General features: G+C 40.5%; 1 protein-coding gene across 1 annotated transcript; it reads right to left on the reverse strand.

Moving 5' to 3' along the window:
* Positions 1-1,684: 1,684 nt before the first annotated feature.
* Positions 1,685-16,403, reverse strand: GATM (glycine amidinotransferase). Its single transcript, XM_004421527.3, has 9 exons — positions 16,251-16,403; positions 14,530-14,748; positions 8,933-9,128; positions 7,970-8,160; positions 6,848-6,985; positions 6,543-6,707; positions 5,262-5,325; positions 4,671-4,787; positions 1,685-2,696 (listed from the first exon to the last, which is right to left on the reverse strand). The coding sequence occupies exons 1-9, from the start codon at positions 16,317-16,319 to the stop codon at positions 2,584-2,586; spliced, it is 1,272 nt and encodes a 423-aa protein (XP_004421584.1). The 5' UTR covers positions 16,320-16,403; the 3' UTR covers positions 1,685-2,583.
* Positions 16,404-23,569: the final 7,166 nt, after the last annotated feature.

The raw sequence follows: 23,569 nt of genomic DNA on the forward strand, positions 1-23,569 counted from the left end.
GACTTTATTAAGTCATTCAATTGAGATATCTTTGTTGAAATAATTGTTTTATTTAATAACAATGCAAAAGGCCAATGGAAGGAATGAGATGAGATGGGGAAGAGGGAAGAGTCCAGGATGGCTTGGTCAACTGAGTCAATTGTGATATTGTGTTGAGCCTGCGATGCCTCTGCACATCCCGATAATGTCCACAGAGAGCTGGGAACAGGACCTGGAGCTCAGGATAAGGTCTAGACTAGAAGGTCTAGGCATAGGGCGTCCCCTCCCACATAGCCCCTGGGAGTTATTAGTGGATATGCGGGACGAGAAGACCTGTGCACAGATGAGATCAGCCAGGAAGATCTAGGAGAGAAGGCCCAAGGACAGGACCCGGTGAACATCCACCTCTTAAGGGCAGGAAGAAGACAATTTAGTGAAGGAGCTTGAAAATCAGTAAGAAGAGATGAGAGAAAGTGAGATCACAGAAACCCAAAAGAGGAGAGACATTCAAAGGAATGGTCAGTGAGACCTGAATAGTCTCCACTGGAAATGACACTTGAGAGGTCAGGCCAGGGATACCATTAGTACCTTGCAGTGATAAGGCAGAAATCAGATAGCAGGAGACTGAGGAGTAAATAAAAGGTGAAAAAGTGGAATAGTATACATATTCTTTCTGGAAGCTTAGCTCTAAAGGAAAATGAAGTTGCCAGAGGAGTAGTTTTTGTTTTGAACGTTATTTTGAAGATGACTGTGTGCTGAGAGAAAACACACACAGGCTGGAGTTATAAGAAAGATGATAACTGATGTAGCGAGTTCCTGAAAGAGGAGAGGAAGAGTAGAATCCAAGGACAGTCGTGTGGCTTGGAGCTGGTCAGAAGACTCGCCTCTTCCTGTAGCAGTGAGAGAAGTGTCTCTTTATAGGGGGTTGAGAAGTAAAGGCAAGTGATGAGATGAAGACCTGACTTTTCTCTTTAGAAGCTTAGCTACTAGTAAAGGAAAGGGAGAAAGAACGTTAACCAGAGAATGCAAATGCAGATAAATCTATAGGGGATTGGAGCAGAAAAGCTGAAGGAAGTGACACCTCATGGCCTCTATCTCCTCTGTGAAAAATGAAACAATATGATCAGATAAGAGAACACAGTGAAGGTTTGGAATAGCCACTGAGGAGAATGTGGAGGGTTTGTAACAGAATTGCTGAGTAGTAGTTAGGCCTGGGAATATATACCGTTAAGTGTGCACCAATCCACACGATTGTATAGATTTCTTAAGCAGGATTCAGTCCAAGTGTGGAACTGGTTTCTGTGGTGGACGAAAGGGGACACCAGGATACAAAGGAGTCAAAGGTGTTGGCAAGGCGTGGTCGAAACTTAGGACTCACTTCAAAGTACATCTCCCCCACCCTCCAGATTTTTCATGAGTCAACACATTTAGCATCTTGAGAATGGAGGCTCTTTTTCTTTTCTGGGGCCTAGGATTAGTCCCTTAGATTCAAAAGACATTCAGATATTTTTGAATGAGTGAATTAATTAATAATAAAATCTGACTCTGCTAAACATTTCTGAATACATGTATTAGCTTTAAATTTTTATCTACTAGGGATGAATACAGTGATTATTTGAGAGCATTAGAATTCTGTCCCAAGAGCTACATTCCTATAATTTACTTATGCTTAAAATAATTAGACTGATGCCAAACTCTAATAAAATCCATTCTGTAACATAAAAGTTTATTAGAATAAAAATCCATGTGCAGTATCCAACATTAAAATTATTTCATATCACATGTAGGTTTTACCTCCATTAGTTTTTTTTAACGCTTTTAAAATATGTGTTTTAAATAATTTGCACATCTGTAAACACATCTTAGATTACCGAAGATGCAATGTATCCATTAGATACTGAACATCAAAATTTAAGGATGGGAAGTGATAGATATATCCTATTGCACTAAACATTTCTGTAAAGTTTTGGACAGAGAAGAAAAAGAGATCAAAATAAATCACTTGAAATGAGGTAAGTTGTATGAAAAGGTTTTTAGTAGCAAATATCACCAATGTTGAGATGAGAATATTAAGACCATTCATGGAAAATTCACTTAAATGTTTGCATAGTCTAGGTTATTTTTTTAAAAAGTTATCAAAATCCTTATTAGAAAAAGAGACAATTATAAGATTTGAGTACATTCTAAGTCTTTTTCTCATTTAGAAAAAAGAAGTGATACAAACATTCACAAGTCTAGAAAAAAGAAAAAAAAAAAATGATCTGACCAACATTTCAAGCTGCCTTTTGGAAAGAAAATTAAAAACAGAGGTAGATGGTTAAATATTAGTGGCCAAGTTACTCAAATGACTAATTTTTGTCACCAAATTTTTACACTTGAAGCAAAACAGTAAATAAATTTAGGAGTGGAGAGTAAGACCTAGCACAAGTTATTTTCCTTATATCAAAGAAAAGTAATAAAAATAAGCCAGGCTTAAGACCCCTATTAAGGATATGATTGTTTAAAGCACTACAGTTCATGCACTTTTTAAAGCGAGAGAATGAACCTTATCCCTATGCTTCCTAGGTTTATTTGAGGCCAAGCAACAAGCCCTATCAGGCCTGCTCAGTCAAAGTAGGACTGTAGGGTGCCTCGGCGCCGGACATCGCAGGTCCAGCAGTGGAAGCCTCCTCCCAGGGAATTGGCGTTCCGAATGTTAACCTTAATGGTACTGATATCTGTATTGAAAGAGAGAGACGTGGTCAGTTAGATGGACTCACCTGGAGATTCTCTTATAGAAAGGAGGCCTAAAGATGGGGAGGAATCCTGAAGTTCTAACCCTTAAGTCTACCCCAACCCAGAATAGTCTTTCAATTTTACATTCACCAATTATATTGCATCTGATCTATTCCACTGCTAATATAAAACCTTCATCAAAAAGTCAGCAGACTCTGAAGTCTATTTTGTTCTATTGACAATTCACAAGTCAACAGGCTGGATGAGCAGATGTATCTGTCAAATGTTTAAAAACGATAAAGAACTAAAATTTCAAGACTTTTTAGAATTATGCTTTAAAACTATTTTATCAGACTGTTTCTAATTTTACCATGTCAATTTAGTAGGAAAAGTATAATTTAGCCAACCTGAAAAGTTGACTTTACCTACTCACATATGAGCAGAGTTTACCTGACACAATTAACTTTACCAGGCCACCTTAAGGAAACAGTGGAATAGAGCTCATATGTTAGTATCTGGGTTGTATGGTCATACAGCTACCAAAGCTACTCAGACAACGAATCTGGCACCATTTGTACTGGCATGGCTTTGATGTGTACGGCTCAATCAACCAATGGTATTTAGGAAGAATCTGTTATGTTTGGCATAATGGGGTTTTAAAAAGAAAATCTGTTCTCCTCCCTCAAGGAACTCAATATTTTGAGGGAAATACAGAGTCACTGAAGTGTCCATTGGTATAGTTAGGGAGGGGAAGGCAGCAGGAGCCATCAGGAAAGACTCCTGAGAAAGTGCAACTGAGCAGGGCTTTGAAGAGTAGGAATAGGTTTTGGCCAGGGGTAAGGAGAGGGCTTGGGATAAGGAGTGGACTTTTAAATATGAGCATATGTTTCCTGCTAGACAGACGTATCTATCTTATTCAGATGGCTAGAGCCATATTAATCCTGAATTGGAGAGAATTCAGTTACTTGATCAAGTTTGCTTAACAAATTCTCTGTGTCTAAAATGACTTTATTAAAAATAAAATTATAAATCAGATATTTGGCACTTAATAATATTTTAAGTTGAGAAACAATAAAATCTTAATGGGCAAAGAAACTGAACCCAAGCAATTGGGTTATTGAATGAAAGCCAGAAAAAAAGTGGCATAGTGTGAGGGGTCAATGTAAAACTGACAGGCCAATCCTTTTAAACTGATACTACATTAAGAAGGGATGTGTCAAAGGGTCAAATAATTTCTTCTGAGCAGCCTACATAAATCAAAACATGACTCAATTTCAACAAAGCACTACCTGGCTTTACTTGGCACTTAGGATATGTCAAGTATGTTGAGAGTGACAAATAGACCCACTTCTGTACTCTATATAATAGCCACATGAAAATCCCTTTTTTCAACACTTTTCTCAATAATACTAGAATAACTGGTCTAAATTTTGAATATCAGGATAAGCAAACTCCCACCCAAGTAAAAACCAGTTCTGCTGCTTAGCTCAAAGCTGAATGACTTACTCACACCCTCTACTGCATTTCATTACTTTGTTCATTGTGCTTATCACACAAATAACTCACTTCTATATCTGGACCCTTATAAATCCTTTAAAATATATAATGACAATTAAATTACTTTTAAAGGACCCTCAACAATTTCCTATTTGGGGAAGGGCTGATTACTCTATATGCTGATCTGTAAAGGGGTAGTTCTTCACACGTGGGCACCAAGAGGTTAGAGAGGTCATAGAAGATTGATAAACTTATTGCTAATGGGATGTCTGAGGAGCCTGGGATGCATCTCCAACCTTTTGAGGTTATGATTGTTGAAAACAAAAATATTGTGCATCTACAAAATAATAACTTGGTATCTCTAAAAGGAATGGAAATTGAATTAGATACATCATACATCAGACCTAGCATGTCATTTCTTCAGTTATTCTCATTTGATATATTCTCGTATGACAACATGTTTTATTTATTGTACATACCCAGCTTTTCAAACATCTTTTGAATCGGGACTTCATTGGCATCCACCATAACACGCTTTTCATCTAGCATTAAGACATTCATGGAAAGCCATTTGGATGACATCCAGAGCGGGTGATCTAAAAACAGCAACAACTGTTAAGTCATGTCTGCTATCACTGTTGTTTAAAGCAAGAATGTGAAAGCAAAGAATACTATTAGAGTGACAGCTCAATTCTTTCAGTAGTTCACTTTCCCTTGTAAAATTTTACTTTAATCTTAACACAATTTATCTATAAATGTTATGAATCAATCTATACTCATTGCACATTTGAATTTCACCTTGTTTTCTTTAAAAAGTCCTTTCTTGCTTTATACGATGTCATTTTATACTGATTTTTCCCATCTTTTCACTCTCATTTTCTATGGAAGGAGAGGTTGTGAACACAAGTCCAGCCTTGTTCTAGTACCCATAAGTCCGAAGTGCCAGTTTATTCCCTACCAGAGAAATATTTTCTCTAAATTGCTAAAATTTGGGCTGCTATCTGTAGTTGAAAGACCCTTGGTCACTGAAGTCATCATTTTAGTCTATGAGTATATAAAAGTATACATACCATCTGGGATGACTGGTAGTGGAGGAGTAACTATGGTCCATCCTGCTTTCTTGAAAAGATCAATCTGCAAGACCAAAAAAACCCCAAAAAACCCAAACAGGCTTAAATCTACATATACTGTTCTTATCATTCTTGATCTCTGATAGCCCTTCTGATTAATAATTCTTTTTGAGAAGCTGTCTTCTCAACTGTCAAAATAAAATGAAATGAAATTTTCAAAACATTTGGACGATTTTGTCTGAATCCTAATTAAAAATATACATAAAATCTCCGGATTACCAGATTGAAGTTAAAAGTAACAGAAATGTTAAAGCTTTTAAAAATATTCTCCTACTTTTCTCAGGTCTCAGAGATTTTAAAATACCAAACGTACTTTCCTTGAGAAATTATCATTAAAGAAAATGAAAATATTTCCTAACTAATTAGTTATAAGAAAACAAAAATGTGACTATATCAAATCCATAGTCCATCTACTTCATAATCCATCACTTTGTGTCTATGACCAGGGTACAAAGACAAATGTTAAGGATGTACTCCTAAAGAACCATAATTGTTCTTAGTGACCTACTGTAACTCAGCCATCCCTATGTTCACATACCCACTTAGTATATCAAGAAATTATATTAAAATGAAATGAATAAGTAAGCTTGGTCATTGGGTCTAAATATATGGGATAGAAATAAATAGTGATAAGGTAAAATAGTGATTTTAAAAAGATTACTGCAGCCTAGCAAATAACACAAAATCACTCTGCCCAAACGGAAGTAGGGGGCAGTGGGCGGTAGTAGGAGACTGCAGGTGATGGGGATGGACCAGCTGTAGTGCAGCGGCGCTGCTCCTCCCTGCAGCGTGGGGCTGGCAGAGAGGGGCCCGACCTACTGGAGAGGGAATAAAATACCCACTGCCCAGTGGCACTGCCCTAGACATGCAGAGATCATGGTGTTTGCATAATTCAGCTACTGTGGAACCTTGGCTGAAAATTATGAGACAATGCCACTCTGTTTGATAAAAGCACACACTAACACATAAACTTGAGCCTTTGACAACAACAGGCAAAGTCTGATGACTCTATACTAATTATCAGGGTTACAACATATATTTGTGAGTGTTGGACATCTTGTAATAAATACACCATTAACAATCCAATGTTTGATCATAATAATGTTGAGCATTGCTGAATTTGTCACTTAGAACCATTAGGAACCATGGAAGTGCTTAAAATAAAAGTGGCATCAGTTGCTAGATGCTATTGTTTTTCAAGAGTCCTGAGAACTCCCTTACCTGGTGACATGGTCGGTCAGGGTTGGAAAGCACAAGACCTGGTCCAATGATATTGAAGGTGGCATCAATATGCATTGGATTGGGATCTTTAAAGGAGATGATGTGTACTTTGTAGTCTGGAGCAAGATGCCTACGCATCCATTCAATGCCCAAGTAGTTTGTAACCTGAGAATAAAAGGAAGACATAAATCTATAAAGATTTGGTTCTATGTTTAGATACCTAAAAATATTTAGGATAAAAATATTTTAATTTGGAATTAAAAAATATAATAGAGTGTGAAATTTCATAGGCAGCCTTTATCAACCTGGCTTCTTTGTACAAAGATATCTCTTCCAGCTCGAATGAAGTCAGCAGCATCAAAGCATGGCTCGAACTCAGTCGTCACAAATTTTCCCTGAGCAGCCAATTTGTGTCTGTCTTCTACAGAACGGATGGGGTAATCCTAATTGGAACAAGAATGCACACACATGATGCATTGGTTCATGAGGAAAGTATTTATAGGGCATTCATTACTAAGAAAATTAGTTCAACATCATCATTTCCCAAAATACTACTATCCTGTTCTAGAATAAACCTGCATGGGGAAGATGTAGGTCCATGCTAACCAAACCAAAACAAACAAACAAACAATGAAAAATGAAAAACCTAGACATGACAGCAATTTCCTGATACTTAGAAGCAAGTGGTATAGAGGCAGTAATGATTCTGAAAATATTCCATGACCCATACATTGATTTATGTAGCTATCTACAACACTGAAAGTCAATGGGATGAAATCCTTCTGTTCTTTTAGACAAGAAATTTGGTCCTGAGCCTAACTCATACCATAAAATGAGATGCCATGCAGCCCCTGCCAAATTTGATTGGGTGTGGTGGAATAATGTCATTACTCATTTCTATCCTCAGACTCCTACAACAAATTTTGATTTTTTTGATTCTTTTTATAAATAATCAAATAGTAGGTGATCTAATAAGAGACATATACTTCCTTTTACTGTGAATTTGGCCCGTAGACTAAATTCCTTTTCTAGAAGAAGAGAATGGAGGTCAGCCTAATGACTTTCTGTCTCCACCACTGAATAGCTGTGTGCCTTTGGGCAACTTTTCCTCCCCGTAATAGAATGATGCTATCCCTTCATGGGGTTGTTGTGAAGAATAAACAGGACTGAGGATGTAATAAAGCACTTAGCCCAAGGCCTGGCACATGGTAAGCACCAAATAAATGTCAGCTATTGTTATTACTATTACTATTATTATCATGATATCATTTACTCATTTTCACCATAAAACAATCTTTTTAAAAGCAGGTGATGCTCTCAGTTTCTGATATGCATAATAATTACAAGGTATTAGTGAATCTCTATCTCACACTCTGTGGATTATTTAGAAAAGTTACTAATAAGCTTGCCTATAATTAGGGACTCACCTGGTCATACAGCTCATCAGCCATTGTGGGCTTAGGAGCCGTTGTCCACTTGGCACCACGGTGGAAGTAGTCTTTGATAATTGATCGGTATGCGCGGTACTCAAAGAAGCGAGCCCGCCACGCCATGGGAGCCTCGATTATCTCATTTCCCACAACTAACAGGATGTCTCGAGGCATCGCACCATATAAACCTGTCAGAACAAAAAGTTCCACAACAACCTCAGTAATGCTAATTTCCAAGACAGAAAAGTCTATATAATATGATCCCACTTTTTTGTAAAAAAAAAAAAAATTACAGAAAACCTGTACGTGTGTGTATGTATATAATTATATGCAAATGGTAAAAAATATGGAATGATACATACTAGATTGTTAACATGAATTTTGTGTGGCGATGGTGAAGCCAAGCCAAAAAAAAAAAAAAAAGAAAAAAGAATAAAGCAATGAAGTCATGGTTCAAAGAGATCTTCAACCACAAAGTTTTCACCTTTTGTAAGCTCCTTTCTTGCTACACAGAAACAAGTTTTTCAGGGAATATCAGTTCCACGAGATAGAAATTGGGCCAAGGATAGCTTCTAGAACTATAAATTAGAACACTGACCTCAAGCACAAGAACGATCGTGTAGCAACGTCAGTTAAAAACAAAATGGAAATGTTTCTGTTCCCCTCTTAACTTCTGCTTTTGAGGAAAATTAAATGGAATCCTCTGTTCAAATATAGGGAAATGACCACAAAGTTTAGAAAAACTACTTCTTTCCAGGAGATTTTGATTTACAGTGGAGTTTAGAATATGTACAACTTAATCATATCAAAAAGAACCAGTCTGTTCCTAAATAATCTTTAAAGTTTTGAAGGATTATGAAAACAAAAGGATCTCTGAGAAATTATCAGAGCTTCCTCCTTACACATTAAGAAAGAAATTAAAAATTAAGACTAGTAGTTTAGATATCTGACATCACTTACCCGTAGACTCAAAATCAGGAGTTTTATACTTCAATGACCAATCAATGGGGTCAGGCCTCCTCACTGTCACTCCCTCCATTTTTAAAATATTGCACATTTCTTCAATTTCAGCAACAGCCTTTTTCAAATGATCTTTGGGAAAATAGTGGCCTCCATGCTTCTGGTAAAATGGCCAGTACTTTTCATATGTGTTGGCCTAGAAGCAGAAGAAAGTAAGTAAAATACTTACAGGAGAAAAATATGACTCATGACAGGTTCAGAGGCGGTGAACAATGATTTGTATAACCACAGAATTGGGCCTAAGACCATGTCTTGTCCAGTGCTGACCCCCAGCAGCGAGCACACTGCCTCTCTGGGAAGACACTCAATGTCTGTTGAATGAAGAACTCTAAATCCCCTTGATGTTTTGAGACCTTTTGTTCCTTCTGCCTGAGATCTCACACCCTACCACTCACAGCTTATCTGCCCTCAGACAGGCTTGGATTCTCTTGGGCCAGTTTTTACATACTTCATAGACAAAACAGGACACGGGTGCGCCCGCTGGACAATCTCAATGAAATCAAATAAGAGAACAAACAAAATAGCATAAGAGAATAAAAGCACACCTATACTAAGGTAAAACCAGAGGCTATCCATGCATCCCAGAATTCTGTCTAGAAAACAGCACTTCAAGATATTTTGTGGGAAAATAGGACACTGCCTCCTTAAAGGTTAAGGATATAGTCTCAAATATGCTTTCTTTTTCTTAAAAACCCATTATTGACTTTCCCATTCATCAGAATTACCACTTGGCAAAATTGAGCCACAGTGCAAGTCTGCCTTTGCTGCTTCCTACCCTTCCCCGCCAAGGTGTCTCACCCCAACCACACTCTCCTCTCCCCAGTCCATCCGAGCTCTCATACTGCTTCAGGTCCTTTTGTCATAAAAGAAAGTGATCTGATAAACGAATCCACAAATTTTTAGTAGCTGGAAAAAAGTTTAACATTTAGAAAGTGTCCACAGGTTATACGTATTTTAAAAGACAACTGAATGGAAAAAAGTGGAACGCTTTAAAGAGGCTCAGTTAATTTGCTAAAAATTACTGCTGAATTAGGGTAGGTACCACAACTGTAAAATTTTGGTTTTCAAAAGGAAAAATCTAGAAGGATTCTTCATTTGGACTGTTTTGCATGTGCCTAAGTACTCAGTCAATTTAAAGAAACACATTGGGAGATACAGGTGATACATATGGATGTAATTTATTAAGGCAGATGAAGCAGAATTCCGATCAGAAGATCCAAACGCTAAGAAAAAGCCTTGGGCCTTCAACAAAAGATTGGTAAAGCAATGTACATTTATATATTTTAAGTTTTAAAAAAATGTTTAAAGTAGGTATTTTAAAAAATATTTCCTTATCTCATTGATTAACTGATCAACTACCAGTCCTGATCATGTCAGATAAAAGTTTCCAACACAAATCAGACAAGTTCAGATAGTGGTAAGTGCTATAAAGAAGAGGAAAACTGGGTAACGAGATAAAGTGTGTCTAGACGTCTAGCTCTTTAATGTCAAAGACAATGTCTTTTCCATATTTTCTGCCTCTACTTCCATTTTCACCTCAGCCTGATAAATAACAAGCATGTGGAAGCAGACCTGACTCTTATTAGTTTAATATCTAGGTTCGCATCAGTTAGGTTGGGGCTGAGCCTGCTGGAGAAGAAATAAGAATCTGAAAAACAGATCTTTAACAAACACGAAGGATGCCAGGGAAGCTCTAAAACAGGGGTTGGCAAACTGAAAGCCCATGGGCCAAATCTGGCCCACTGCCTGTTTTTGTCAATAAAGTTTTATGGGAACAGAGATACACTCATCCATTTACATATTGTCCATGGCTGCTTTTGCACTACAATGGCAGAGATGAACAGCTGAGTAGTTGTGACACAGACAGACCTATGGTCTGTAAAGCCTGAAATATTTATTATCTGGCCTCATACAGAAAAAGTCTGCCGACCTCTGTCTAAATTATTAGTTGCTTTACTTCTGAAGATCTATAGGCAAACAACAGGCTCAATTTCTGGCCCATGAAAAATATGATCAACATTAAAAACCTGAGTACTTTTTAAGATCAATCCACTCTTCTAAAACACAAAACAAAACGAAAGCATTCCACTGTTTTCTACTCCTAGGAAGTCCTGCGGCAGCAACCAGAAGGAGAGGATAATAATGCGTCTTTATATTCCTCTCAGACACATCCTGGTACTACTCATCCATTCACCACTTCCTCCTTCTCATGCCAGGCACATCTCTTACAGTCCACGAAGGGACAAGAAGCCTTTGAAAATTTAACACTGGATTACAGGAGATGCACAGCCATGCTGTCTTGCCAGACACATCCCAAAGTATCCTGTGTGACTATCTGTGCAGAGTGAAGCTTGCCTTGATAAATATAAAGTAAACTTTCCTGGGAGAAAAGAGTTATTTGAACAAGTGTGAGTTTCCTTGTATAGCCCATACTCTGCTAAGGTTGGACAAAGTCCAAATGATTAGGGCACATGACATTTTCCAAGAGATAGTTGGAAATTACTTACACTTTCTTTATAACTGTGCTAAATGAGTTAGAAATTATTTACCAAGTATCTGCAAGATAAAAAACACTATATTAAATGCTGAGCATATGATGTTTTTAAAAATCTGTTGCAGAGATGTGGCTGCATTCCTAGAAACTTTATAGTCTTTCGGAGCCTAAAATCTTTCGTGGGGTTTGCCAAGTGAATTTTAAATACTGTCTTTGGGAGGCTAGGAAATATCAATATAAACTTCTTATTTATCCAGCTGCATACTTATATTACATTAACCTTGACTGACTTTCTATTTTATAAAAGGTCCTTTATCAAGGGCTTCATTAAAAAAAGACAAAAGCAAAAAAAAGCACATATTTGATGGAAAATATTCACTATGTTTAGCAGAATAAAAAGCCATATAGCTTTTAAAAATTCTGCTTCCTGACAATGATGTTCCCCACTCCCATAAAATTTCTCTAGCACTTATATCTTCCAACATATCTTATGCTCTATTTGCCTATAAATAGTTTACTATATTATTTTATCTTTCATTGTTTCCAAACTGATTAATACATCTGTGTCATTTTTCTCCAACTAGAAGGTAAGGCCTTTCCTTCCAGGGGCCATGCATGTCTTAGATTGACTTTCCTCTCCCTCAATACATAGTTTAGAATGTGGCATAAAGCAGAAATAATCAGATGAATGAATGAAATCAATACTGCTGATGCAACTAATGTCTACCATCATTACACCCTCAATGTAGCTTTGTAATGTAATTGGCAAACAGGATCCATACAACTACAATGAGTTGTGGTTTTGTCCTTTAACATACTTAACATGTAATCTTTTACTTTCATATTTAATCTTGTTAGGTAGATAGCAAACCTCTTAATATCTTCTTTTTACTGAGGCCCAGAAATTCATAGAATATTGCCCAAGATGAAACATCTGATTAACTGAGACTAGCTGTCAAGTTTTCATCATATACCTAATTCAATCCTGGTCTCCTGACTTCAGTCTGGTATACTTTCCACAAGCCTATGAAGTTACAAAGTTTAAAGTCATAAATCAAGTGACAAAGAACTCAAAATAATGTCTGAGAATTCTGATTCTATAAGATCACATGGTATAAAAGTCAATAATTTTAAAGACGAGTAGAAAGATAAATTATTCCCTGAATTTGAAATTTACTTTCACCTAGTTAAAATGGTTAGGAGATGAGACTTCATTTCAAGAAAAGACTTAAAAAGGTCATGCCTTTTTAAAACATGTGGATGGTATATAAATTAATCTAATCAGCAAATTTCAAATATCAGAACCAAAGGTAGTTTCAGAACAATTAGAAGTTATTAATTTTCCTGTTATCCTGTCTTCAAGGTCTAACTCAAGAATCATTTTATTCCTGAAGACTTCCTAACTATCCAGCACTTGGTCATTGCTTTTTCCTTAGCTCTCCTGGCACTTCAATTCAACTGCCTTGCCAACTAGTTGGCATAAGATACTTAGTATTAGTCTTTGTTTCTATGTGAACATCGCATCTCTCCAAACAGAAAAAAAAGATCTTTTGTGCTAATACCTATGGAGCCCTGGTACAAGGTAGGCAACATTTCTGAGGATGATGTAACGAAACTTACTTCCTCAATCCACATTACAAATAAAAATGTAAATATTCAGGAAGAATTTAAGTACATTGAAGATATATTTGTAACCCATCATTAATGGAAGCTTAGGCTGTGTCTACAGTGTGGATGGTACTCCCTTAGATTTGGGACCCTTATGCTGTATACAACCTGAGCAGCAGCTCACAGAGGCCCTGGCCATAGTATTACAGATGAAGAATTCTAGGAGGTTAAAAAACGGAGATATTACTTGTTGCTAGGGAAATCCTGTAAGGCTTTGTGGAACGTTCCACTGGAGCTAGGTGGTAGGTTTAAACTGCAGACAAGAAGGGTGCAGGAAGACAGGTGGAAGAGATCTAGGTGGGAGCAAAGGCATGAGACTTGTTTCGGGAACAGTGAGTAGTCTAGCTTGGCTGCCTACCTGGTTATCCTATAAAGGCTGCTGAAAACCAAGGTGGAACATTAGAGGTTAGAGGGACTCAAACAGGAATGAACATCTGCTAACTTGCCATATTAACACACCTCTAAGATGATCCAATGATTGAAATGGGGAGTCCTGGCAAGGCAGAGAAGGGCCAGATTGTGAAGGAGCTTCAGTGCCATGAGGAATCCTAAGCAGTAAGAGGTTAGGGGTTAGAAAAAAGAGGAGTGAGAGGAGCAGGATGAGTAACATGATCGAATTTTGGGTTAAAAAAAATCACTCTGATAAAAGCTGGAAGGTGGTTTGGAGAGAACAGTGAATGGGGGAGACTAGTTAGGAGTTAACTGCAATAGTCCAGGCAGATGAGATTCTGACCTAAGGTAGTGGCAGAGGGATGGAGGCAAGGTTCATTGTGGCAAAAGACTTGTTCCATCTTAGAGAAGGGATGTGGCTGAAGGAGAAATAAAAGATGATTCATTGATGTTTTCGTTTGAGTAAATAGGAATGCCAAAAACTGAAAGGGAGGAAGGAAGAAAGAAGGGTCCAGTTTAGCAGTGGCTGGCAGCTGAACTCAAGATGTGCCACACTTGAGGTCCCGTGGCAACACCCAGTAAGGAGTTTAACATGTTGATCTGGACAGAGTTCAGGAGAGAGACGTGGACCAGAGTGGCGGTGGGATCTGAAGCTGTGACAACAGCTAAGAGAAGAGGGCCGAAAGTGACATTCTGTTCAACCCCAACACCACAGACAGTGCAGGAAGATGTGAGGAACAGTGAAAGAACTAATATCCCCAGACAAGTCTCTCAGAATCCAAAGGAAGGAGTTATCCTTTGCGTAAATGGTGTCGAATACTACAGAGATTTCAAGTAAGATAACTTAAAATCAATCACTGGACTTGGGAGGTCCGGAGTAAGTAAAGTGACGGCTGTTACAGAGCAGAGTGGGAGCACAAGGCCGACTGCAGGAGGCGAGGCGTGAACCTGCTTCACACACGTGAATAGCCTTGCTTTACTTTACCTTCACCTCCACGGTGAACGGGGGAACACAGGCGTTTTCTGCTCTGCCCACGATCACCTCCTCTAACGGGTCCCATTCATTGTAAGAGGAGACAGGGCAGTCTTTGGGAAGATCATCAGTGGCCTTGTCATCAGCTGCACGGGAATTCCGGGAGGAAGCCGTAGCTGCCTGGGTGCTCTGGAAAGTTCGCTGCACCCATCCTGTTAAGATTCTTCCAAGCTTCCAAGAACAAAGAAAAGATTACTGTGTAGTCCTGTACAGTATTTGGGGGGAGGAGGAAGTAGAGGTGGGATGAAAACCCAGGACAACATACTCAGAATTTAAAATCCTTTAGGAGAATGTAAACCAAGATGTTAGTGTATAGGTGGGTAGTGGGGTGACAAGTGAGTTTTACCTTCTTGTTTACTTATACATTATCTTTTTATCTAGTATGTTAATTGGTGTAACTCTTTAAAGCTCCTCAGAAGACGTTGTCCCCAATGAACATATACCCCCATTTATATCTCAGAATGGTTTTCTGCAACCAAGCTTTAATCAACTCTTCCGCAGATGATGGGTCACTCTCTTTCCAGATAACCACAGAAAGCTGTTCCATGTCTCCCTGCCAAGTTATGCTGGGGGAGGGGGCCTCCTTTCCCCTTCAGTATCAAAGGTTACCAATATTAGGCTTTTTTTTTCCCCAAACGAAAATGCGGAACCATTTGTAAAGGACCTTATCTTTCAGAATAATCAGCTTCAAACCAAAATTTTTTCGTCGCTGACACACTTCACATTCTTTGGCACTTCAATTCTGAGAGTGACCAAGCGCCATCTGCTCCATTTTACAAATGGTCCACAGTACCCCAGCCAAGACAAGGATTAACTCAGGCACAATTTAAACAACTAGAAAGGAGATCTAAGAACTTCAAAAAAAAGCCTTTTGAAAAAGCAGGGACTATAAAAATCTAGAGCGGAGTGAGTCCCTCATCCACTGGGTAAACCTCAACCCCCCCAATCTTTATCCTACTCTGTTAAAAGCCTTAGAAAGGAGGCAGGGTACGGACCAAAGCAAGAGGGAGAGTGCCAGCTGTTCTGGAACCAATTGCTGGAGGGAGCCAAACTGCCCTGCTATTCCTGTCCCGGGAGCTAGGGAGGGTCTGCAGGCGCATGCTTACATACCAGGGAAGCGGGGGGCGGGGACCAGGCAGAAACTCTAGGTACAGACCAAACTCGCTCCAACTCCTTTCGTGGCTCAGGACTCCACGTTACACTTGAAGAGGGCCTGCCCGCTCCCTGTCGGTCCCCGATTCCCACTTTGCATGCCCAACCCCGTCCGTCCACCCCACACGCATGACCAATTCTATGCCCACCCCGCGCAATGAACCCCAATAACGCCACCCTTTTGCTAAGTGGTGTTACTTGTCGCCCCTACCCCCTCACTCCATGCCGGAAGCTCCGTGGAGTGAACCGAGGTCCGGCGGGGGAGGGTGGTGTCCCCCGTGCTGATGGCCGCCGCGGCCAGAGAAGCGCAGAGAGCAACCGTACCCACGGGGTGTGGCCCCAAAGCATGCCCCCCTTCCCCGGAGACATAGCCAAGCTCCCGGCAGCCAGCAAAGGCTCTTGAAGCCGAGCTTCCTAGGGGGACCAGAAGGGACACTGTCTTGCAATTCCTGCCGGAGAAAGCGAGGGAACGAGAGGGGGAAAGTATGAAGTCGCCGGAGGAGGCCGGCGGGCGCACGCACCCGAGACCCTAGGTAGTGCACCGCTTCAGCGCCGCGGCTCCCGCCGCGCAGACACCGCACCCGCAGCATCGCCCGCACCCGGCTGGTCCACGAGCGGAATGTTCCTGGCGCTCTGTCGCGTCCTTCCGAGCCTCCGGAGCGCGCGCCTGCAGCGGGGTGTCGGGGCGCGCCGCGAGCCGCCTTTTGTAGCCTCGCTCCGCCCCGGCCGCGCCCCGCGCGCCCATTGGCTGCCGGGAACAAGTGGAAGGGCCGCCTCGAGTTAGGAAGCGTGAGGGACCGCCCCGGGCGCGGGGTCCAGTGCCCGGTGCTGGCCCTTCTTTAGCTTGTGAGTCCACCGACTGGCTTCTGCTGCGCTGCGCGGAGCCCGGCCCGCGTGGGCCGGAGGAGACCCACCGGTGCCTCAGGGAGGGGGCGGAGGACGCGACTGCTGAGGAAGTCAACTCAATAGTATAGTATATACATATATTGCTTTAAATTGACATTTATGGATTTAAGTATGCTAAACGTGGGTACAATCACACGTTTAAATTCATCTTTGTGCACTGACTCAGTGCCCTCATTTTACAGTGAACGAAACCACCTAAAATTTAGGTGGCTTCTTAGGGTAACACGGGTTTGAGACTCGAGACGCCTAAGTCTGGAATTCAGGTCATCCGTTCCCCGGGGTGCTGCGCTTTCCACCCACTAGCCTGTTAGCCCTTCTTTGGAGTACTTGGGGTTTCAAATAGTCTTTGGCCATGTGCCCCTGGCTTGAGAAACTCAATCATGAGAATAGAGACAAATGTGGGCCAGAAATAAGGGAGGACTACAGTTTCTTCCCTTGCATTTCATGTATTTAAATTTTTGTTTCAATTTGATTAGGATGCATTTATTAGAAAAGTAGTTCCCTAACAGAGCAAAGTCTTAACTGCTGCGGGTTTGTGCAAAACTAGAGAACTCAGTTTAATGTTTAAGTTCCTAGCAGGAGAGGGAACAGCAAGATTTGAGTACTTCGTTTTTGTACCTACAAAATAGGTAACTGTTTATTTTTAATGAGCTGTCTTTTTAATTCTGGTGTCTCAAACTTGGTTTCCAGAGTTCATTGATGCAAGGCCAGACAGGCAGGACGGTGTAGCGGGGAGGGAGTCGGGAGAACAGGTTTCTAGTCTTGACTCTGTTATAGGCTACTATGTGTCTTCTTGAGCTGCAATGTTCTTATCCTCAAAGGGAGAACAGTTGCATTTATTGTCCCTAGCACACAGGGTCGTTGAGGCGCCAAAAGGAGAGATTGTACCTGCAGAACCTGGTGTGTCACTAAGAGCTATATGAATATGAGGTAATATTTTACCAGCTCGAACAACAAGGAGGCCTCCAAATGTGATAATATGGTGAAAGGAGTTAGTAAGTCTTGGTTCATATCTTAGCTCTGCTACTAACTTGATGTGTGACCTGGAACCAAATTCCTCCACCTTTCAAATGAAGGTGTCACACTTCTAGTGAAAGCTTTGGGAAATCATTTCTCAAAATTTAAAAACTACCTTCTCTCAACAATTAAATGCAGCCACCTCTAAGGTCTAATTCTCTCCGTGATTTTAGGGTGGCCAGAACCTAAAAGGAGTGTGCTCCTCCTCACTAAAGGAATTTAAGAGTACAGTAAGTACACATCACACATGGTATTGACATTACCCTATATCTTTTCTGTCTGAGATATGAGGACATCCTCATGTTATTCATTATAGACACTATTTTAATTTTGTAGATATAAAAATGGGGAGTGCCTGGAGATAATGAGGCCAGGGTGTCATTAAGTTTTATGTAAAGAAAAACTCTTATTATAGCCATAGAGCATACCCTTATCTCCTGGAATCCAGGGGAAGTATGTGGACAGAGCTACCCAAACCAGTCCTACTGCTATAAAAGCAAATCAAAGCACTTTCTGCACCCCCCTTTTTCCTTTCCTATTTATTTTTTGCCCTTGAAAAAATTCTGTGATGATTTTTAGATTGACTTCATCAATTAAAAGCACAAGTCTTCCATATTGCTTTGTCTAATATTGGGCCAACTCTGCAAAGTATCCATGGTGATACCTGGCAATTCCTTGGCCTTCAGTTGCTGCTTTTTTCAGAAGAAATAGAATAGACTGTGAACTCTTGCCTTCTTCTCCCTCAATGGCAATACGTTAGTGTAACACCAATAACTTTTATTGAACCAATAATTTTAGGATCCTGGGGGTCTCATAATTAATGGTTATGCATATTTAAGTCTGATAGTAGTTTACTCTTATAGGTTAATCTAGAGGCATAATTTAGGGTAGTGTGGGGGTAAAGGACAAAGAATAGAAAACACGTCAGAAGCATGGCAAATGATTCTGCTCTCCAGTTTCTCCCTCATCACTGTTGCTTTGGGGATATGCCCACTCTACCTGGTTCCAACCAACAAAGTACAGAGTTTTTGAAATGTGTCCTGAGATTAAAATAAAACAAAAAGCTAGTAAACTCATTGGGTCAACAAAATGAACAACAAAAGAGCCTGTTGTAAGAATTCATTATTTCACTAGCATTGTTGACATGAGAATCTGTACATAGGAGGCAATTGTAATGTGTTCCTAGAACTTAGAGATTCAGCTGCTCCCTGAAACTAGTAACACACACACACATACACACACACAATGGATGAGACTGGCTAGCTGCAGAAGCCACCCATTCTAACAGACATTTGTACCTATAGTTTAGGGGACAGGATATCTCTCAAATTAAATCAGAAAAAATAATGGATTACTCAAGTTCAAACAAGATGACTAAAGTATATTCTCATGATCGGAATGTAATTAAAGAAAGACGCAGTTTTTCCCCTCTCTCTTTTTTTTTTTATGTGAGGAAGATTAGCCCTGAGCTAACATATGATGCCAATCCCCCTCTTTTTGCTGAGGAAGACTGGCCCTTGGCTAATATCCATGCCCATCTTCTTCTATGTTATATGGGATGCTGCCACAGCATGGCTTGACAAGCAGTGTGCTGGTCTGCGCCTGGGATCTGAACCTGCGATCCCTGGGCCGCTGCTGTGGAGCATGCGAACTTAACCACTATGCCACTGGACCAGACCCTCTTATTTTTTTTTTTTTGGCTGAGACAGATTCGCCTTGAGCTAATATCTGTGCCAGTCTTTCTGTGCCAGTCTTTCTCTATTTTATATGTGGGTCGCTGCCACAGCATGGCCACAGGTGAGTGGTGTAGGTCTGTGCCTGGGAACAGAACCCAGGCCACCAAAGTGGAGCATGCTGAACTTAACCATTAGGGGCTGGCCCCAAGATGCAATTTTTTAAAAAGCATTATTTGGAGACAGCCCTGGTGGCCTAGTGGTTAAGTTCAGAGCACTCCACTTCAGTGGCCTGGGTTTGGTTCCAAGGCTGAACCTACACCACTCTTCTGACAGTGGCCATGCTGTGGTGGCAGCTCACATAAAAAACAGAAGAAGATTGGCAACAGATGTTAGTTCAGGGTGAATCTTCCTCAGAAAAAAAAAAAAAAGTATTATTTGGACTGCATTAATAAAATATCTCTGGAAGGATACACAAGGCACTGATAATGTAAATTATCCCTGAGGTGAGGATCTGGGTGACTGGGGGACAGGGGCAAGAGGGAGATTTTTCACTGTATACCCTATTGTACTTTTGAATTTTGAACATGTGAATGAATTACCTACTAAATAAACAAACATTTAAAAGAATACATTTACAGAGGTGTGACTGTCAAAATGGAGTTTTTTAAAAAGGAAGCTGGAGTGCACAATCTATCCGAGTCTATTCATCAGCTCTCTCTGAGGATGGAATCAGAATATTCTGGTTCCTGGAAAGGTGAAACCTATTGAGGACAAGAATAATTTCATGGGCTTTGAGGAAATATTCTTCAAGAATATTCACCTTCTCCGGCTTCTGAGCTCACCAAGCAACCTTCCCATTCCTGAGAACCTCGACATGGGGAAGGGGTTACCCTGCAGGCTGAGCACAAATGATGTGGTGGCTGGAAAGATAGAGTCCTTGTTATAAAATATTAAATCAGTATTCTAGCTTATCCTTCACAGTCTGGTGAGTTTGGTCGGTGTAGCTGAGTCTTTGCTCTCAAAGTATGTTCCCTTTCTTAATGCTCTTCATTTCCTGCCTGCCTCATCAGTTCTGGGTAAACTGATGAAATCCAGTTTCTGGACATATGCTATGGGACTGGCTTGCTCCCACAACACTGTTCTCCTGGCTCACAGCCCCTATGATACTGTCCTGGAATTGCCTGCTTATCTGCTTTTCTCTCACCAGGCTGTCGGCTCCAAAAGGGCAGGGAGCCTGGTTCAGCCACCACTGTAGCCTGAGCACAGTGCCTAACACAACACAGGCCCTCAATCAGTCGTTCAATGAAGGAAGTGCTGCTCTGAAAGCCCAGGCTGGAATAACCCAACCTCCCTCTTTAATATCTATCTTGCAGTCTTTGGTTTCAGCATCCTTTATGTGTCTGGAAATCCTCTCACATGACTTCAACTACCCCCACAACTCAGATGATGTCCTAGTACTTCTAGCACCACTTTCTCTCCTGGGTGGCCGATCTACATTTCCAACTACTTGCAGATGAGAATGTTAGCCTAGGAGCCTGGATACCAATTTTCTGCTATACCTTGGGCAAGTCACTGCCCCTCACTCAGCCTGAGATTTCACATTTGAAGGTAAAGGCACTGGTCACTAAATAATCTCTAAGGTCCCTTACAGCTCTAAAAATGCTATGCTTCTATGCTGGTGTTTTGTCAGCACCTCAAACTCAGTCCGCCTGCAGTGGAACTCCACCACCCTTTTCTCCTACCTCTTGTCAATGGTTCCATCCTTTTCTAGTTATTTAGGCTTGAAACTCTGAGGCATCTTTGTCTCCTCCCCCTAATCTAGTCCTCCATGTTTAATGAGCCACAAAATCTTATGAAAGCAGCCTCTGCACTGACCTGTTAGAGATCCTTGTAGGATTTTCATTAGTTGTCAATAGCTGCGTTATTACTGCCCATCTTTTCTCAGTGAGGTGGACTCTTTCATCAGATGACAACTGGAAAACAGTAGCTCCAATTAAGTTAAACACACCTTTCTCCAAGTATTTAAAATAATCTCAGTTTAAGTCAGCACTCAAACTGATCTGACTTTAAGAAAATTGAGTCTTCTCCAAGGAACCTTCTTATTTCTTTCACCTCAGTCTTCAGATACCCTTATGGAATTTAAAAGCCGTAGACACTATTCTCCTTTTTTAGGTCCTAAGTAAAGTTAAACTAAAAGGCAAAGGCCAGGGCCAGCCCGGTGGCGCAAGCGGTTGGGTGCGTGTGCTCCGCTGCGGCGGCCCGGGGTTCGCTGGTCCGGATCCCGGGCGCGCACCGACACACTGCTTGGCAAGCCATGCTGTGGCGGCGTCCCACATAAAGTGGAGGAAGATGGGCACAGATGTTAGCCCAGGGCCGTCTTCCTCAGCAAAAAAAAAAAGAGGAGGATTGGCGGATGTTAGCACAGGGCTGATCTCCTCACAAAAAAAAAAAAAAAAAAGGCCATCACATCTGATAATGTCTTGATATCACGAGTATATGGCAGAAAATTTTTGTTAATGGAAAAACAACTGCATCTGCTCCAGTCTCACCCCAGCCTTTTTTTTTTAAAAAAACAAAAACAAATTTATTTATCTATTTATTTTTGCTGAGGAAGATTCACCCTGAACTAACATCCACTGCCAATCTTCCTCTTTTTGTATGTGAGCCGCTGCCACAGCATGGCCACTGACAGACAAGTGGTGTAGGTCCATGCCCAGGAATAGAACCCGGGCTGCCAAAGCGGAGTGCACCAAACTTAACCACTAGGCCAGTAGGGCTGGCCCAAATAACAGCTTTATTGAGATATAATTCACATAAGATAAAGTTCACTCTTTTTATTAAAGAGTACAAGTCAGCAGTTTTTAGTATATTCATAGAGTTGTGCGTCTATCACCACCATCTAATTCCAGTACATTTTCATCATCTCCAAAAGAATCCTGTAGCCGTTAGCAGGCACTCCCTCTTCCTCCTCCTCCCAGCCCCTGGCAAACTCTAATCTACTTTTAATCTATTGATTTGCCTATTCTGAACATTTCATATAAATGGAACCACACAATATGTGGTCTTTTGCGTCTGGCTTCTTTCACCTAGCATAATGTCTTCAAGGTTCATCCGTATTGTAGCATGTATCAGTACTTCATTCCTTTTTAAGGCCAAATAATGTTCCATTATATAGAGATACCACATTTTGTTTATCTATTCATCAGCTGATAGACACTTATATTGTTTTCATTTTTGGCCCTTGTGAATAATGCTGTTATGAATGTTCATGTACAAGTTTTTGTGTGTATGTATGTTCTCATTTCTCGTGGATATATTCCTAGGAGTGGAATTGCTGCATTGTATGATAACTCCATGTTTAACATTCTGAGGAACTGGCAAACTGTTTTCCAAAGTGGCTGCACCAGTTTTACATTCCCACCAGCAATGTGTGGGAGTTCCAATTTTTCCACATCCTAGCCAACACTTGTATGTCCATCATTTTGCTTATAGCCATCCAGTGGATGTGACATTATATCTCATTGTTGTTTTAATATGCATTTCCCTAATGACTAAGAATGTTGATCATCTTTTCATGTGCTTATTGGGCATGTGTATATCTTCTTTGGGTCACCTCAGTCTTAGGACAAGTAAAAATTGAAATACCTTTATTTAGGGAGGAACTGATGCCCATTTACAGGAACTAACTCCTTCTTTCAAGTAAGGCAAAATTAATAGCTTTTTAAAAATACAAAGGGGGAACTTTTCCTTAAATATAACATATAGGACTCTGGGGTTAAAAACACCCTTTTATCTTTAAAAAATTATGAAAGGTAACCTCAGAGCTAAATGATTGAAAGGAAATTTCTCTTTTATTTATTTATTTTATTTATTTATTATTATTTTATTTTATTTTTTTTTGTGAGGAAGATCAGCCCTGAGCTAACATCCATGCTAATCCTCCTCTTTTTGCTGAGGAAGACCGGCTCTGAGCTAACATCTATTGCCAATCCTCCTCCTTTCCCCCCCCCCCACAAAGCCCCCGTAGATAGTTGTACGTCATAGTTGCATGTCCTTCTAGTTGCTGCATGTGGGACGCACCCTCAGCATGGCCGGAGAAGCGGTGCCTTGGTGCACGCCCGGGATCCGAACCGGGGCCGCCAGCAGCGGAGCGCGCACACTTAACTGCTATGCCACGGGGCCGGCCCAAAAATTTCTCTTTTAGAGTCGAGAAATAAGTAGTAAATACAGTTCACTTTTAA

This window comes from Ceratotherium simum, chromosome 3, assembly GCF_057802395.1.
Source record: "Ceratotherium simum simum isolate JZ-2026a chromosome 3, ASM5780239v1, whole genome shotgun sequence".
Taxonomy (NCBI): Eukaryota; Metazoa; Chordata; class Mammalia; order Perissodactyla; family Rhinocerotidae; genus Ceratotherium; species Ceratotherium simum.

Coding starts and splice junctions, on each gene's coding strand:
- GATM (XM_004421527.3), bottom strand. CDS start 16,319: ATGCTGCGGGTGCGGTGTCTGCGCGGCGGGAGCCGCGGCGCTGAAGCG. Junction 5,326..6,542: donor CTGACCGACCATGTCACCAG/GTAAGGGAGTTC, acceptor TTGGTCTTGCAG/ATTGATCTTTTCAAGAAAGC. Junction 4,788..5,261: donor ACTACCAGTCATCCCAGATG/GTATGTATACTT, acceptor TGCTGTTTTTAG/ATCACCCGCTCTGGATGTCA.